The following is a 12,789-nucleotide window of genomic DNA, read 5'->3' on the forward strand; positions in this document are numbered from 1 at the left end:
GTGGTTGTGCGAGGCAGCAATTTCAGGTGTTTACCTATGCTGCCATATTGGTTTCTCAGTCACCAAGTATTTATTGCGTGTCTCTATATCAGACCCTTTGCCAGTATAATAGAAGGGTATAGAGGTTGCCTGATGGACTGTCAGTTGTTGGAGAGAAATGATTGTGGTAAAGAGGAGAAATGAATTCAAGACATTTCCTGAGTTAGAAGTGTCAGATGTGGATTAATGGAAGTGGTGAAGGGATAAGGAAAGAGTTAAGACATCCAGAACAGCACAGTTTTTCTGCAGCTTAATAGTTAGCCCTTTGTTTGTCATTAAATACAACTTTCATCTCTATCCCCTCTCCAACTAAAGGCTAGGGATGGCTTGGAATGTTATTTTTGTGCATAGAAGTCTTTTTGCTTTTGGTGTGTGCTCTGAACCAGGAATGGAGGCACAATCTAATTTCTGCCATATGTTTGCAGAAAAGCTATTTATATAGGGAAAAATCTGGAAGCAGCCTGAGTGTCCAACCCATGGGGGGAAAGTTTATGCAAATTATGGGCTGGCCACCAAGTACACTATTAGGTGGTTAAGATAAAATACACCTGGGTGGATGTGCATCACTTATAAGGATATTTACCTGTGAAGTCAAATTAAGAGTAGAAGGCTCTTCCCTGGGTTTAGAGTCAGGTTTGGATACTGATCTTGGTTACATCTTCCTAGTTACTCTGTTTGAGCCTCCACTTCCACAAATGTAAAATGGCTACAGTGATAATGACTTCTTAAGTCCTCATAGGATTATGGTAAAGATCCAGTGGTCCACGGTATTGGGAAAATTGGACAGATACATGCAAAAAAAAAAAAAAAGAAACTAGACCACCAATGTATACCATACATAAGAATAAACTCAAAATGGATAAAATATTTAAAATATAAGTCGTGAAATCATAAAAATGTTAGAAGAAACTATAGGCAGCAAAATCTGAGACATCTTGTAGCAATATGTTTACCGATACATCTCCTAGGGCCCTGGTTGGCAAACTGTGGCTCACGAGCCACATGCGGCTCTTTGGCCCCTTGAGTGTGGCTCTTCCACAAAATACCACGGCCTGGGCGAGTCTATTTTGAAGAAGTGGCGTTAGAAGAAGTTAAGTTTAAAAAATTTGGCTCTCAAAAGAAATTTCAATTGTTGTACTGTTGATATTTGGCTCTGTTGACTAATGAGTTTGCCGACCACTGGCCTAGGGCAAAGGAAACTAAGGAGAAAATAAACAAATGGGACTACATCAAAATAAAAAGTTTTTGCACAGCAAAAGAAACCATCAACAAATGAAAAGATAGCCCACTGCATGGGAGAACATATTTGCCAATGATACATTTGATAAGGGGTTAATTTCCAAAATATATAGGGAACTCCTACAACTTAACTAAAGGAAGACAAACAATCCAATTAAAAAATGGGCAAAGAACCTAAATAGACATTTTTCCAAGGTAACTAGTTTTTTAAATTTTTACTTATTAATTTTTTTTTTCTAGAGAGAGAGAAAGAGAGACATAGGGAGATAGGGAGGGAGGGACGGGGGGTGGGGGAGAGAGAGAGAGAGAGAGAGAGAGAGAGAGAGAGAGAGAGAATTTGTTGTTCCACTTACCTACTTATTTATATTTTCATTTGTTGATTTTTTATGTGCCCTTACTGGGGATTAAACCCACAACCTTGGTGTATTGGGACAATGTTCTAACCAACTGAGCTACTCAGCCAAGGCTATAAGTAGCTAGTGTTATTAGTTTCTGTCTATCCCACCAGTGTTTCTTTATTTAAATGCAATCAGATAAGCCTGTATATTATTTTATTAAAAAAATTTAATCCTCACTCGAAGACAGTTTTCATTGAATTTTAGAGAGAGGGGAAAAGGGGAAAGAGAGAGAGAAAGAGAGAGGGAGAGAGAAACAGTTGCCTGCTGCCCACATTGCAGCATAACCATGGCTGGGGATCGAACTCAAAACCTAGGTATGTGCCCTGACTGGGAATCAAACCCATGACCTTTCAGTGTATGGGACAGTACTCCACACTGGCCAGGGCCTATATACTCTTATTTTCCTCTTTTGTAACACAAAAGGTATCATAAGATATACATTCTTCTGTAGTTTGCCTTTTAAAAAAAATAATAATATATTTTATTGATTTTTTTACAGAGAGGAAGGGAGAAGGATAGAGAGTTAGAAACATCGATGAGAGAGGAACATCGATCAGCTGCCTCCCGCACACCTCCACTGGGGATGTGTCCGCAACCAAGGTACATGCCCTTCACCAGAATCGAACCTAGGACCTTTCAGTCCGCAGGCCGACGCTCTATCCACTGAACCAAACCGGTCAGGGCTGTAGCTTGCCTTTTAAAAGTTAATTTGTATTGGAAATTTTCCTATATCAATTCATAGAGTGTATTCTCAGTTTTTTTGCATAATATTGTATTTTGTGGATGTGCCAGGCAGCATATAAACCCAATAATCATGAAGATATTGACTGATATCTGCCCATTAAATACTTTTCAAAACTTTAAATTTAAGTTTACTTATTTTGTTCTGGTCATTTTTTCTTTTGGTGTACGGAATGATGCTCCAACCATCTGAGCCACACCGGCCAGGGCTGATCATTTTTTCTTAATGGTTAGAGCATTGGCCCATGGACAAAAGGGTTTGATTCCTGGTCAAGGGCATATACCTCCGTTGTAGGTTTGATCCTGGCCACAATTGGGGCGCATGCAGGAGGCAACCAATAGATGTGTCTCTCTCATGTCGATGTTTCTTTAGCTTGCTCCCTCCCTCCCTCCCTCCCTCCCTCCCTCCCTCCCTCCCTCCCTTCTTCCCTCTCCCCCTACTTCCCTCCCTTCCGCTCTGTCTGAAAATCAATGGAAAAAATATCCTCAGGTGAGGATTAAAAAATATATAAGAGTATGTTAAAAACTGAGCTTATTTATTTTATTTATGCACATGTATTATGTAATTAAATACTTATAAAAATCTAAACAAGTAAGTCTCTTGGCCATTCCCAATCCCTCTCCCCTCCCCAGAGCTAACTTTTGTTATCAGTCTGGTGTTCAATATCTGCTTCTTTCTGGCTAATATTTCCATTAGAAATGTGATTCCCAGCTGTAATGTTATTTTGGAAACTAGAGTCTCATCAGTGGCTGTTACACAGCTTAAGTTGGAAACTCCCCCTCCCCACACACTTTTTTCTCTGTACAGATTCCAAGATTCCATTCTTTTTTAAAAAAATTATACACATTCCATTCTTGTCTTCTCTTTTGTTAATCTTGTTGCATCCTCTCCAGCTCCCCTACGGTTGTCCAGATATTTAGATTGAATCTGATGAAACTAATATTTTTGTAGGTAAAAAGTAGTAGATTATCAGCAGTTTCATGTGATTCACCCTAATAGTTTTAAAGCTTATTTGGTTCATGTGTCTTGTTTTCCTCAAGGGCAGGGGCCAGAACACCATTCCTTTCAAGACCTAAAATTGATTGGTCCAAAGTCACTTAATAAAAGTTCTGTTGACTAATGATTTGAGCTATTCTCAGGGCAACTAGCAAGTGATTCATCAGGTCTTACTGGGTTGATCTCCCTTTTTTTTTTTTTTTTCTAGAGAAAAATTCTCTTTTTTAAAAACAATCTTTATTGTTGAAAGTATTACATAGGTCCTCCTCCCTCCCCCCTTAACCTCTACCAGCCTGCTCCCATCCTCTCTGCCCCGCCCCCCCCTTCTCCCCAGGCCCTCACCACCCCATTGTCTGTGTCCATGGGTTATGCATATATGCATACAAGTTCATTGGTTGATCTCTTCCGCCCTCCCCTCCCTTACCTTCCCTCTGAGGTTCAACATTACTGGGTTGATCTCTAAGATCAACTGTCTCTCTCTTTTCTCTGAAATGCAGTTGGGCTTCTTCATCCTCCATGAGTGACTTGCATCATTGTTACACTTTAGAGAAGTAAGGAGAACACCTTCTCCTTAGGAGACCTTGGTGATCCCTTGGTTACTGTTGATCCTCCTAGAGAGTTTTGTGTAGTCTGCAGATAGTGTGCTGCCTATGCACTGTGAAGTTTTTTGAGGAAGGAAGAATCTTTAGGCTAGCTGAGGGCCCAGAGGTCCTTCAGACTCTGTATGCAGCAGAGTTGCTAGCCTAGGAATTTGGAGTTGATTCTATGGATCCAGCCTTGGCTGAGTAGCTCAGTTGTTTAGAGCATTGTCCCAATACACCAAGGTTGTGGGTTTGATCCCCAGTAAGGGCACATAGAACAGCAGTCACCAACTGGTGCTCCGTGGACCACTGGTGGTCCATGAGGTTTGAAAAGTTGGCGACCGCTGACATAGAAGATACTGACCAGTGCAAGTTCAAAAGAATTTGGGGTTTGTCCTGAGGTTGCCACCTTATAATTTGCCAAATAAGGATATTAAAATAAGTGTATAATTATATGCTTTTTATAGTTAATACATGCTTATGGTACATTCAAAACATAGAAAAGGTTATACATTGAATAAAATAAGTCTCATACTTCCTCTTCAGTTTCTTAACTATCCAGTTCCCCTCCCAAGAGGCAAACCGGGTTGCTTGATCATCCTTCCAGAGATAGCCCACACAATTAAAACAGGTACAAATGTATTGGGATCTCTCCATTCCCCCAAAGAAATAGTAGTGCATTCATAACCGTTTTGAATCGATTCCCCCCTCCACTTTTCTTTTTTTTAAAAAAATATTTTTATTGATTTTTTTACAGAGAGGAAGGGAGAGGTATAGAGAGCTAGAAACATTGATGAGAGAGAAAAAAAATCGATCAGCTGCCTCCCGCACACTCCCCACTGGGTATGTGCCCGCAACCAAGGTACATGCCCTTGACCGGAATCGAACCTGGTACCCTTGAGTCCACAGGCGGATGCTCTATCCACTGAGCCAAACCGGTTAGGGCCCCCCTCCACTTTTCTTAGAAATCTTTTAAAATCAGTCATAGAGAGCTGCCTAATTTTTTTAAATGGCTGCATAAAATTAGTTAGGGTATTAAAACCAGTTACCATTGTTTTAATTAAAAATATATTTAAGTACCAAGAAGTTAGGAAGAATGTGATTTTTGTATAAAGAAAAATTCATAAATTTAGTTCTGTGAAAAATTAATTTTATGCATTGGTCCAAAGACCTGTGATAGTAAACCATTAAAGAAAGGGGATTTGAATAGGCAGGTTGTGTTGTTTTAGGGAGGCTCACTAGTCTTTGGTAGGCTAAATAGAGCAGGAGAAATATAATTGAGATATCCATGTCCTTCTCCCTATTTTACAGAGAGGAAACCTCTTTTGTGTCCCACAATTGTACTACTCAGTTCATCAGATCTTACAATTAGCCGTTCTCCTGTCAAGACATCTTGTATTTATAGCAACTTTATGTCAATTGGATTAGAGTAGGGAAACTAGTTTCAGAGCTGTTTAACCCCTTCTGTTAATATTTTTTGAGCAATTAATATATGTATAGTACCATTAGGAATTTTGAAAAGCATATCCTTTTAGTCCTGTGTGAGCAATACCCACATGAAGTGATGGGGGCCTAAACTTGGATAGTGACTGAAATTGAAATGGTAGCTGGTGTTTGAGAGCCTTGGGATTGGAGAATTGACAGGACATGTGACCTTGGGGAAGAATAGGAAGAGTTGCATTCATATACTGAACACATTGAATGCCCAGTACCTGCAGCCTACTGTGATAGATTAACATCAAGCAAACTGCTTTAAAGCATACTAGTGTAATATTGAAGAGGACATAGCATACAGACAAAAGCAGCAGGCCTATTCACTTAGGTAGCACTTATTTGTTAGTACAGCGATGCTAGATACAGGAAAGTAAATGATGCAAATCCAAGTTGCAGGGAGGGAATATTGGTAGAATCTAAATTTTCTCAACCTAGATTAGCAGTCTATACTAATAGTAGACAAATATGTAAATTGACTGCACCACTGTGATGCACACAGCCAATCAGGAGTGAGTATGCAAATTAACCCAACAAAGATGGTGGGCCTTTGGGCAGCGTGCATGCGCACAGGTGCCGAGCAGCCAGGGGTGGGGCAGGACGCCCGCAGTGTCGCCATAGTGGTGATGTGGGCGTTCCCGCCTCCTGGCTGCTCAGGGCCTATGTGCGCAGGTGCCAAGTGGCGGGGGGTGGGGCAGGATGCCCACTCACCCTCCGCGTAGCCGGGGTGATGTGGTGGGTAACCCTGGGATCCCGCCCGCTTTGAGCCTGTGGCCAGCGTGCGTGCACTAGTGCTGAGCGGCCAGGGTCCCGGGGACACCACTGGAGTGTCCGGTCCTGTCAGCCCGGCCTGGGGGCGGCTGGAATTCACAGTCTACTTGGTTTGTGCAGTCCCTGGACCGGAAGTGCAGGAAGTGCGGGGAGTGCCAGGAATGCTGGGAATCGTAGTTTTGGTGGCAGATGCATTGCTGGATCTCCTAGACCAGTGATGGGCAACCTTTTGAGCTTGGTGTGTCAAGCTTCGCCAAAAAACTGAGCATAACTTGGGTAGTGTGTCACTTTGAGGAAAAAACATTATTTCGCGATATTTATAGTTTAAATAACATAAATATATAATTGTTATATATAGTTGTATTTAATAAACCAAAAACTAAATATTTAGTGCTGACACGCGTTTCATAGGTTCGCCATCACTGTCCTAGACACTAGAGCAAAGTGAGCCTGGAGCAAGTTACTGTTGTGGGTGGGGGATGGAGGGAAAGCAAAGGTGAGAGACATAAGTAAAGTCACAGTGTCGAGGAAAAATTAAAGGGAAGATATCCTGCAATTTCTAGGAAATCTCCACCAATGGAGCAAAGAAAAAGAAAAAAGACCTCTATTATTCTGTGAGCACCAAACCAAACTGGGTTGGGGTCTCAGACAATTAGCTCATATGATTGCAAAGACAGACAGAAACTCCTGGATTGGAGAGGGCTCCCTTGAGGGTTCCCAGATTGGAGAGGGTACAGATTGGGCTGAGGGACACCCCCCCCCCCCACCGCTGCCCTGTGCAGGAATCTTCATGCACTGGGCCCCTAGTCTGATTATATAAGAGAACAATTGCATGCAATATTTTATTTTTAACCATTTATTTATTTTTGGAATGAGTAATACATTTATATGGTTGAAAAATCAAAAAGTATTAAAAGACATACTACAAAAAGTCTCCCTCTCACTTTTGCCCCTCCCATACCCAATTCCTCCCTTGTATACATCAGGTTTAAATGCTGGAAACAGAAACTACTCTGGGTACTTTAGCCACAAAAGGGATTAACACAAGAAATTGGATACTTATAAATTGTTGGGTTGGAGGAGTAGGGTCTAAGGAGGCTCCCTTAAATTATTAGTCTGAGGGACCCACCACTGAAACTGTGATCTGGAGGTCAGGAAGTTACTGCTACTGCCAACCCCCCACCACTGCTGCTTGACCGACCCAGGAAGCTAGTGACTAGACATTAGCCCCTTGCTACTACAGACTAGCACATCAGCATCACCTGGGAGCTTGTTTAAATATCTTAGGCCCTAGCTCCACCTACTGAATCAGAATCTGCATTTTATGAATTTTTATAAATATATTTTTATTGATTTCAAAGAGGATGGGAGAGGGTGAGAGAGAGAATCATCGGTTGGCTGCCTCCTGCACCCCTACACTGGGGATCAAGCCCACAACCTGGGCATATACCCTGATCGACTGGGAATTGAACCGTGACCCCCTGGTTCATAGGTTCACACACAACCACTGAACCACGCTGGCTGGGCCTGATGATATGTATTACAAGAAAGTTTGAGAGGCCTTGCACTGGAGCTTTAGCCCTGGCCACTATAGGTTGCCTCTAAACCCACCGTCTCCATGACCTTGATTGCCAGTTCTTTTTTTGTTTTTAATGTTTTATTGATTTTAGAGAGAGGAAGAGAGAGGGGGAGGGAGAGAAACATCAATTGGCTGCCTTCTGTATGCCAGTGGAGCCTGCAACCCAGTCATGTGCCCTGACCGGGAATTGAACTGGCAACCTCTTGGTGCATTTGGTGTGTGGGATGACACTCAACCAACTGAGCCACACCGGCCAGGCTTGATTGCCAATTGTAAGGGAGTCAGGGAAATATAGTTATTTGTTTTCCCAACTCTCAGTCTAGAAGAAGAATGGAAAAGAGATTGAAAGAGTTCATCTACTGAACTGACCATACGCATACAAGTAACCATTGTTAGTTTGTTGTATATCTTCTTAACTATTTTATGTATATTTAAGCATATCCTATATAATAAAGAGGTAATATGCAAATTGACCATCATTCCAACACACAAGATGGCCGCTCCCATGTGGACACAAGATGGCCGCCACAAGATGGCCAGCAGGGGAGGGCAGTTGGGGGCAACCAGGACTGCAAGGGAGGGCAGTTGGGAGGGACCAGGCCTGCAAGGGAGGGCAGTTGGGGCGACCAGGCCTGCAGGGAAGGACAGTTGGGGGCGACCAGGCCTGCAGGGAAGGACAGTTGGGGGCGACCAGGCCTGCAGGGGAGGGCATTTAGGGGTGACCAGGCTGGCAGGGGAGGGCAGTTAGGGACAATCGGGCTGGCAGGGAAGCAGTTAGGTGTCAATCAGGCTGGCAGAGGAGTGGTTAGGGGCTGAACAGGATGGCAGGCAGAAGCGGTTAGGGGCAATCAGGCAGGCAGGCAGTTGATCTGTTGGGAGCCAGAAGTCCTGGATTGTGAGAGGGATGTTCCAGATTGGAGAGGGTGCAGGCTGGGCTGAGGAATCTTTCCCCTCCCCCCTCCCCCGTGCATGAATTTCATGCACTGGGCCTCTAGTATGAATATATTTATTTTCATTTAAAAAAAATAGTAATAACTTATTATACACAGTATTCTGTACCTTGCTCTTTTCATTTAATATTTCATCTTGGGAGAACTTTCTGTGTCATGACAGAACCATCTTGTTCTTTTTTTTTTTTTAATATATTTTATTGATTTTTTACAGAGAAGAAGGGAGAGGTATAGAGAGTTAGAAACATCAATGGGAGAGAAACATCGATCAGCTGCCTCCTGCACACCCCCTCCTGGGGATGTGCTTGCAGCCAAGGTACATGCCCTTGACTGGAATCGAACCTGGGACCCTTCAGTCCACAGGCCGACACTCTATCCACTGAGCCAAACCAGTTAGCGCCATCTTGTTTTTTTTTAACAACTGCATGGTATTCCACTGTATGAATTGCAAAATTCTTAAAATTGAGACTGTCTCGCCCTAGCCAGTTTGGCTTAGCGGATAGAGCGTCAGCCTGTGGACTGAAGAGTCCTGGGTTCTATTCTGGTCAAGGGCACATGCCTGGGCTGCAGGCTTGATCCCCAGTAGGGGGTGTGTAGGAGGCAGCCGATCAATGACTCTCATCATTGATGTTTCTCTCTCTCTCTCCTTCTCCCTTCCTCTCTGAAATCAATACAAATATATTTAAAAAAAAATTGAGACTGTCTAATACAATCTGGGTTGCATGGTCATTCTAATTTATTGGGACATGTGAAATGTAATTTAGTTGTTAAATGTTTACTTCCTGTTTCTTTTGTGCCCAGGTCTTGTGTATCTGGCATCTTGTTTAATTTACATTACAACCCAGTGTGCTGTGTATACCTTCCTCCACTTCACATGAGGGAACTTTGTAAAGTTAATTTAATAGTTCATAACTAAGGCATATCAAGGTTGGGATTTGAACCCCATGCCTGTTAGCCTCCATAATTTGTGATTGGACACCATTATGTAGACCCTCTAAATGATAGCTTTATTTAGTACTTTGGTAACCTGTTCCTTTGGAAAGCGATTTGGAAGGGTACTGTTTTAGATATTTTGGGTGGGTATTTACAGGCATTTCAATTTTCTTTTCTGACTTAGGTATCCAGCTCACATAGAAGATATTGACTACGAAGAAGGAAAAGTACTTATCCATTTCAAGCGTTGGAACCATCGTTATGATGAGTGGTTCTGCTGGGACAGTCCTTATTTACGCCCTTTAGAGAAAATACAGCTGAGAAAAGAAGGCTTACATGAAGAGGAAGGATGTTCTGTGAGTAATAGATCTGGGAAGTTCTGTAATGAACTGGATCAGAACCCAATGAGCTGGATCAGTAGCAGCTGGGAATAAATTTTTATTTGGGCCTGTAGTTGCAACCCTGAAATCCCCAGGGCATCCGGGGCTCTTGAAGAATCCCAGTTGTCATCTGCTTGAATGATGTTATTGATGTGACAGCTCATAGACTAACTTTGTTGAAACCTCACTGACGATGAACGGGGACCCTAAATCTCTTTTACACCACTGTATACCTTTGGTTCATTTATTAAGCTGATCTACTGTTTGAGCATGTATTAAGCAATCGTTCCATGTGAAGTACTATGTTAGCTTCATATTAAGGTCTTTTTTAAAAAAAAACACATGTTTTTAGATTTTTTAGAGAGAGAGGAAGGGAGAGGGAGAGAGGCATAGAAACATCTATGAGAAAGAAACACCAATCAGCTGCCTTCTGCACATCCATCCCCTATTGGGGATTAAGCCCACAACCCAGGTATGTGCCCTGACTGGAATCGAACCAGTGCTCTCTAGGTGCATGGGATGACACTCAACCAACTGAGCCATATACTGTCTGGGCCATATTAAGATCTTTTATAAGCCCTTGAAAAACTTGGACTTGACTAGACTCTGTTTTTGATAAATTTCATCACTATGCTTGGCGCTTTCACTGATTTCAGAATGAAGGAATGAGGTATTAGTTTTGAGTTTTTTTGAAAACGATATTGAGGCATCTGTAGAGATCCTGCTGCCTTTGGATCTGACTCAGCTCTGGATTGTTTTCCATTTTAACCCTGACCAGGGAACTTGAACTCTTGCTAAGGCGCCCTCCTCTCCCTCCCTCTCCCCATTTAGAATTGTTCACTGTTGTCCAATTTAATTGCTCAATATGTATTCTACAGAATGCATCAGTGCAAACTGTCTACTGGGAAAAGAGTATGAAATATTAAAGGTGAATGGGTATTCCTTTGGCAAATATCCCTTTCAACATGTGGGTTTAGGTGGCATGAATGTTTCTTCCTTCAAAATGAAGTAGCCTCCTTCCTTCTAGTTTGTATACTGGGTATATTCCCTGATGATCCTGAACTCTTAGAGTCACTGTCAAGGGTAGGATAGGGTTATCATTAGTGCTATGCTGCATTGCCCACACCTCCTAGGATGGGAAAAGTCTTGTGTCCAGCCCTTTTGTTTTGACTCCTGGTGCTGAACAGTGAAAATATCTTCCTTCATCCCAGTAGCCATCTCCCTTTCCCACTCTTGTGAATTCCAACCTTTTATGAATTCTGGTACCATGTGTGTCCTGTGAAATTGAATTAGTAACAGGATCTTTTGTTTTTTGTTTTTTAATGTTTTTTAGGAATTTCAAATAAATGAGCAAGTCCTTGCTTGCTGGTCTGATTGTCGTTTTTATCCAGCCAAAGTCACCGCTGTTAACAAGGATGGTAAGGCATTTGAGTTGTAACATTAACGATTTAGAGGGGAGTTTTATATATTAGGGTTTGATAGTATGTTTTCAGTATGTATTTATTGCTTAGGAATCCTATCTCTTCCAAGTTAACCATTGTGTCAGGAGTTAGGAAGAAATTACAAATGGAGAGAAAGCTGGGTTAAATAGGGGAGTTTGATTCATTGCTTTCTAAATTTAAAAAAAAATATATTTTACTAGAGGCCTGGTGCACGAAATTCGTGCACGGGGCCGGGGGTGTGTCCCTCAGCCCAGCCTGCACCCTCTCCAATCTGGGACCCCTCGAGAGATGTCCGACTGCCCATTTAGGCCCGATCCCAGTGGGCCTAAAGGGCCAGTCGGACATCCCTCTCACAATCTAGGACTGCTGGCTCCCAACTGCTTGCCTGCCTGCCTTCCTGATTGCCCCTAACCGCTTCTGCCTGCCAGCCTGATCACCCCCTAACCACTCCCATGCCAGCCTGATGGATGCCTAACTGCTCCCCTGCCAGCCTGTTTGCCCCCAGCTTCCCTCCTCTGCCGGCCTGGTCACCCCTAACTGCCGTCCCTTGCAGGCCTGGTCCCTCCCAATTGCCATCCCCTGCTGGCCATCTTGTGGTGGCCATCTTGTGTCCACATGGGGGCAGGATCTTTGACCACATTGGGGCAACCATCTTGTGTGTTGGAGTGATGGTCAATCTGCATATTACTCTTTTATTAGAAAGCATTGATTTTTTACAGAGAGGAAGGGAGAGGGATAGAGAGTTAGAAACATCGATGAGAGAGTAACATCAATCAGCTGCCTCCTGCACACCTCCTCCTGGGGATGTGCCCGCAACCAAGGTACATGCCCTTGACCGGAATTGAACCTGGGACCCTTCAGTCTGCAGGCCGATGCTCTACCCACTGAGCCAAACCAGTTAGGGCTGCTTTCTAAATTTTAGTCGTTATTTTCTAAAATAGTCATGGTTCATCTGTCACTCTGCTGGGAAGTGTATAGATTCTTGCTGTCTAGGAGTTCCTAATATAATTGATAAAATAAGTCCCTAATATTCCTTTTGCTTACTTGTGAATAGCCTAGAAGTGAATGCCAACAAACATTTCTTTTTTTAAAAAATTTTTTTGGAAGCTCTTTAATCTTTTATTTTTCTTTTTTTAAAAAATTCTTTGTTGAAAGTGTTACAAACATTTCTTAAAAATGTGCTTTGTGGATGTAGGGTAATTAAGGATGGTCTGTAATATCAGAGTTGCTAGTTGAAATTGGGATGCT

General features: G+C 42.6%; 1 protein-coding gene across 3 annotated transcripts in view; it reads left to right on the top strand.

Annotated features, from left to right (window-relative positions):
• PHF20 (PHD finger protein 20) overlaps window positions 1-12,789 on the top strand; it is a 120,766-nt gene that overhangs the window by 35,669 nt on the left and 72,308 nt on the right. For 2 of the 3 annotated variants that reach the window (XM_079783522.1, XM_079783524.1), the window contains exons 3-4: window positions 9,904-10,075; window positions 11,433-11,517. In XM_079783522.1, the coding sequence (XP_079639648.1) occupies window positions 9,904-10,075; window positions 11,433-11,517 (257 nt within the window). Of the gene's footprint in view, window positions 1-2,175; window positions 2,277-9,903; window positions 10,076-11,432; window positions 11,518-12,789 lie in introns of all 3 variants that reach the window. The other variant, XM_079783523.1, reaches the window with a different exon arrangement.

The sequence above is a fragment of the Cnephaeus nilssonii genome (assembly GCF_951640355.1).
Source record: "Cnephaeus nilssonii genome assembly, chromosome: 11".
Lineage (NCBI taxonomy): Eukaryota > Metazoa > Chordata > Mammalia > Chiroptera > Vespertilionidae > Cnephaeus > Cnephaeus nilssonii.